Below are 6,000 nucleotides of genomic sequence, written 5' to 3' on the forward strand. Positions count from 1 at the left end.
AAACAAATAGAAGATCAACTAGTATTTATTTTTCATTTTTTTTGTTCTTTTTTAGCTTCGTGAGATGGAAGGTGAACTTGAAGAAGAAAGGAAGCAGAGATCGAACGCTCTTGCTGCCAAGAAGAAGGTGGAGATGGATTTCAACGACCTGGAAAGTCACATTGATGCGGCTGAGAAGGCCAAGGAAGATTCCATCAAACAGCTCAAGAAAGCACAGGTAGGATTTTCACCTCAAAGTGTTAAATATTAAGCTGGTTCTATTACAAGTACATTGTGTATTGGGATTCGAATCCAAAATTGTTCTGTTGGTTTAAGCATACTTGAAACGGTGCATGCAATGTTTTAGGAGTTCTTTGGAGGTCACTTATTGCATTATTCAACGAAATATTTGCTGTTCTTTTTGTTGATTTGTTCCTCTTGATTCGTGGATAATACCCCAACTCATTGGATTTCAGGCACAAATCAAAGAATTCAACCGTGACGTCAATGATTTGCGCCAATCACGTGACGATCTCCTGGTAACGGCTCGTGAGAATGAGAAGAAGGCAAAGAACTTCGAAGCGGACTTGATGCAAGCCCAGGAAGATCATGCAGCATCCGAGAGACAAAGAAGAGCAGCAGAAACTGAGAGAGATGATCTTCAGGAGGAGTTAGCTGGAGGAATCAAGGACAAGTGAGTTTAATTCTAGTTTTTTCGCAAAACGATGCACCCGTGCAAACTTTTATGACGTAATACGTGGATTGTGACGTCACAGGAGCGCCCAGATGGACGAGCGCCGTCGTCTCGAACTTCGCTTTAACGAGATGGAAGAGGAGAAAGAGGAACTGGAGTCGAGTCTCGAGATGATGGATGAGAAGATCAGGAAGCTGCAGGTGGAGATAAATTCATTAAATTATTAAATTTACCGAGAACAATGTTGTTACGTGAGATTAAAATCAAAACAGTAGCACTCCCGCAGCTCATGTTATCTTTACTCTTTCACCTCAACCAGATGTAAATGGACTAAATCGACTTGGGTTTGTGATTAAAAATAATACCGAAACGTGTGAACACGAGATGATGGTGGGCAAAAAATTGGGACGATCTTTTCATTTTGCACATCGCAAACACTGTTAGAAAGCACTTTTCCTACGTTTAATTCGATTTTTCGTCGTATTTCAGTCACAAAACGAGCAATACCAAAACGAACTCTCTGTGGAGAGATCAAGCAACCAGAAGCACGAGAGCCACAAAATGTCGCTCGAGAGACAGGTACGTCATCGATCCTACCCTGACTTAACAACCATTTGCTGGAGGTGACAGTTAACTCGTCTTATCTCGTCAACAGAACAAGGAACTGAAGTTGAAGCTTTCTGAGATGGAACAGACTGTGAGACAGAAGCAGAAGAACGCGATCGCTGCTCTCGAGTCAAAGATTGCTGGATTGGAAGAACAAGTCGAGATCGAAGCAAAGTAAGTTTTATTTTTAAGTTAGTTAGTTTGTTGGTTGGTTGGTTTTCCTGTGAAGACCTCAAAAAAAATTTTTTTCTTTTGATGTCATGAGTAACCGTGTTATGTAATGTAGGGAAAAATAAGTAGTTTTTTGTTAAATTAAAAAAAAACATATTTTGGTTGCAAAAAAATGAGATCAAAGAAACAAATGTACAACAAATTGCAGGTCTTTAAAAAGGTAAAATTTTCAGGTAAAAAAATGCAGACAAAAATATTACAGCGGTGTTAACAGTCCCACACACCCAGTATTGCGATTAGTTCATGAAGCTGTTCACAAGTTGTTAAAAAGATTAAAAAAATATTACATTGTGTGTCAGGGAACGAGCGGCTGCCAACAAACTCGTTCGTCGAACTGAGAAGAAGATGAAAGAGACACTGATGCAGATCGACGATGAGCGAAGACACGCCGACCAATACAAGGAGCAGGTAAGAATGACGTCACTGTGATGACGTGAAAGAATTTGCGACCGACGGTTTTATTGTGTGACGCAGGTGGACAAGATCAACACGCGCGTTAAGACCCTGAAACGTCAGCTGGATGACGCTGAAGAAGAAGTTTCGCGCGCGAACGCAGGAAAGCGAAAGTTGCAGAGAGACCTCGATGATATTTCCGAGCAGAATGAGACTTACCAGCGTGAAATCAACCAATTGAGAAGCAAGTTGAGGTGAGAGACTCGTCCGTACGTAGCACCTTTGACGGTGTCATGTCGTAACTAACCCCGTAGCAATGTCGTTGTTGTTGTTTGTCGCCTCTTCCCGCTTTCCGTAACCATGACGACAGCGACCTGTAGAGACGCTGGCGTGTAGCAAAATCCCGTGGCCGCTTTTCGCTTTTCTCTCTGTTGCGTTACAGCATCTTGTGTTTTGATCAGGGGAACTACTCGGAAAAACTGTAAAACTAACAGGTGACGTCACCTCAACGTACGTCACCATGCAGCATATGTCACAGTGCGAGAATATTAAGTAAAAATATTCTCCTGCAGTCAATATTTTTTGCTCTTTTTTCGCCGCCGTCGCCGTGTCATTTGTTGCGCCACACCGCTGGGTTCAGGCCTGTACATGACGTCATTGTGACGTCACAAAGGATTGCATAACATGCCAATTATTACATCAGGGCGGCCGGTGTGAGCGCTTACGGCGGCAAAAGCAAAATGTCCAAGGGCAAGGCCTATGACGCATCTGGCGCGTCAGACCATGACGAAGAGGAATAGAGGTAACCATGACAACGGCGCTCGTATGCATGGCAACAACCAATCATGTCCTTTTTATTTTCGGTGATTTTCTTTCGTTGCTCACCCAACGACTAATGTGTTTGTCGTGCGTTACGTCATCGGTGATGACGTATGCTGGCGTGTTGTGTCACATGGCGTCTTTTGTTTTACCCACCGCCATTAGTCGCGCTTCACTAATGCTTTTCACTAAAAACAGAAAATAACAGGTAAGTTGAAACAAAACGACCTCTTGCATGAATGACGCCACACGTCTACGACGTTCTGATGACGTCATTTCCTGTCTTTGACGTCCGCGTGCAGTAGGCGACATAACGTTGCATGGCGGTGGTTCTATGACGAAACAGCATGAAAGTAATTGCAGTGGCGTTATCTAGCGGCGCAGATATATTAATTTTGTTGGTTTCGATTTAAGTAGCGAGATTACGGGTTGGACGTCCATCCGCCTCCTGCATATTTGCTTTTGCACCCCTTCATGGCACCAACAATTCGTTATAATCACACTTACTGATTCAGAAATTATAATAAAAAGGTTAAAAACGACTTCCGACGATAAAGGAAACTGTTTTGAGTAACATTTATAAACTAGATTTGTAGCTCATGTTATTAGATGACAAACCAATTGCACAATTTAAATATTAAAGCAAATAGTTGTGAATTGTTGGTAATCACTGGCTTTTAGTTTATGTATAAGTGTTATCGAGTGTGTCGCTTGTATGATTGTGGTTTTGTTTAAAACTTGCCTCAACGTGAACAGCGATTTCTTAAATATCTAATGTAGATTACTAAATATCGTTGCACGAGTTTGCTCAGGGAGTTTGGTTGTTTTTTATGTGTTTTCTGTAAAACCTGTAACCACTTAAAAATATTTACTACTTTTAACGAGGTTCAAACCGTTTGTTACTATGAATGTTAAAATACTCAACGGCGAAGCTAGAGATCAGTAAAAGATGGAACAAGGGCTAACTTCCTATATTACACCATACGTGTTGCGATTATTGTTGCACTGGGAACAATTAGATTGGAGGAATATTAACATTTCTTCTGTAAATTTGAACTCAGTATTTTATCTCACAGGAGGGGAGGCACCGATTACCGCAGCACAAAATCATCTCGTTACCGTTTGCAAATGGAAGTCGCCGATGATGGCGATGCCGCCGACGGTGACGCCGACACATCAGCTGCTGCCGGTGAATCGTGAGCTCCAGCTCATCCCCGTTCCCACCACGACTGCATTTCTACAGAGGTTGCACTGAAAACGACCAAAAATTACCACAAAAAGCCGCCAATCCACCATTCCTTGTTGTACATACGCCAATCGTTTGTGCCTTGCCCCCCTTAATGCGTCCGCCGCACGCCTTACGGTGTAAATACTCCCTATCGGTATATCCCTCAGTAGTGGCGACCAATCTTTCATCGAGTGACGTCATCCCGTATGACGTCATTTGCTTGCGATTTGCTTTTTTGCTGCATTGTGACCTTGTGCCGCCAGTTTTTTTCTTTTCGACCTGCACCCCGCTCGTATTACATCACTAGCTCGCGGTGACGTTGATGTTGTTGATGACGTAGTAGTGACGAATTGTTGTAATGGAGTAATTTGATTGTTTGTATGTTATTTGCGCGCATGTACATTTATAGCAGCCCTGTTAAGTTACCCACAATGCACCACCACCGACCCCCTCCTGAAAATAACCCCTGTAACCCGCCATAGCCAATCATAGATGTCCGGCTTATTGCGGGGGTGCATTTGCCCCCTTGTGCGTGTCAAGTGATGATTGTGGAACATTAAAGAGTGTATTATGTTAACCACGAGCCTATAATCGCAACAGGTGACATAATTACTAACCCCCCTCCTTTACCGCTTTTTCGAATAAACAAGATTGTTGAACTCCATCATGTGGTGATATTTGCCTTCACATTAGAGATCCGAAAGCGTCTGCTCAACAGTTCATAACGTAGTAGATGTAACAAATAATGCAGAAAACATTGACATTGTTTAAAGACATTTCGGCAATCACTAGTGTCCTTGTCACTGCAAGTAAGTGGCGTGACTGTATGAAATGTGACTTAGTTATGTGTTTATTTCATCTAAAAAAGTAGAAGGCAAAAAAATGTTTTAGCGAGTTGATTATCACATCTTTAGCTATCAGTGCGAAATTAATGGCAATAGGCGCCAACACACACTCCGCCATGTCGGGTCTGCAAAAATTTAGTGGCACAGAGCTTGGATAAAAGGGAGCAGAGCGCAGTTTAACTCTGCATGGATCATGGGCGTCCGCATGAGCTCACAAAGGTGAAACAAACACATACTGTAAATTAGATACGCAAAAAAAACCGAAAATATCCCCCTGATTTTTTCTGTGGGCGCACATGTCATTGGACCAAGGAAATGCCGGACACGATTGGATAAATATTTCACCGAGAGCGGGGCCCCCTTTTGTGTGTGTGCGCCCCTGTTTTAAAAAGCAAATTAGTAAAACATGCCGAGGACCTGTTCTTATCGCCAGCTAATCTATACATAAACATGTATTTCAACCTTCGTTACACAACCTTGCTCATACAACGAATTTCGAATCCACTAAGAATGAAGTTGAAGATTTAGAGTGTGGTTGTGAATCAAGGCGAATTGTTTAGGGCAAGGAATACGATAAAAATGTTGATACAGCAGTAAATGTGAGGCTCTTTTATGTACACGTTATTATTGTAAGTATACAAGAAACGATCGTTCCCCGGCCCCAGTCCCCTGCAGATCTGACGAAACCTGAAACTTGGAAAGGTCAAAAACAGTATGTACACTGTCTGCAGCTTACAAAAATAGTATTTTTGAATCTGAAAGTTTTAAATATTTTTGTGTCTTGGAAAAAAATGTTCGAAATTCAACAGGACTAAATTGCTTTATATTTTAATATATTTAATATTTCTATTTGGTTTCGCGACGGTCATGCTATGATTTTATTATTTTCCAATAATTCAGTATTTTACCAATAATTTGTGATGTTTTAAAACAAAACGCACGTTTTGTTTCTTAAGCAGAAAAAATACTGATTTAATATACTGACTTGTTTTAATATTGCAATTATGAGGGTCCAACGAAATGTCCAAAATCTTTTTTTCGTATGTAATGTCTCTGTTGTTTTTTTTGCATTTTCTTGCCAAACATTTTGCGAATTGTCGAAATTATTCGAGACTTGTATGTTTGAATCTACACCAGTCTTTCATCTGATTAACTCTGTCGGCTTGAATGTCGAAGACCTTGAAACCCAATTACATTTTGCAACC

At 41.3% G+C, this 6,000-nt stretch overlaps 1 protein-coding gene across 5 annotated transcripts in view; it reads left to right on the forward strand.

Moving 5' to 3' along the window:
- Positions 1–4,614, forward strand: part of LOC145890493 (uncharacterized) — a 27,838-nt gene extending 23,224 nt beyond the window's left edge. For all 5 annotated transcript variants that reach the window (XM_082981585.1, XM_082981587.1, XM_082981584.1 and 2 more), the window contains 8 exons: positions 56–217; positions 456–673; positions 756–873; positions 1,163–1,252; positions 1,329–1,453; positions 1,810–1,918; positions 1,985–2,157; positions 3,799–4,614. In XM_082981585.1, coding sequence (XP_082837711.1) covers positions 56–217; positions 456–673; positions 756–873; positions 1,163–1,252; positions 1,329–1,453; positions 1,810–1,918; positions 1,985–2,157; positions 3,799–3,922 — 1,119 coding nt within the window. In that variant the 3' untranslated portion in view covers positions 3,923–4,614. The remainder of the gene's footprint in view (positions 1–55; positions 218–455; positions 674–755; positions 874–1,162; positions 1,253–1,328; positions 1,454–1,809; positions 1,919–1,984; positions 2,158–3,798) is intronic.
- Positions 4,615–6,000: the final 1,386 nt, after the last annotated feature.

This window comes from Ascidia mentula, chromosome 2 (genome assembly GCF_947561715.1).
Source record: "Ascidia mentula chromosome 2, kaAscMent1.1, whole genome shotgun sequence".
NCBI classification, from domain to species: Eukaryota; Metazoa; Chordata; class Ascidiacea; order Phlebobranchia; family Ascidiidae; genus Ascidia; species Ascidia mentula.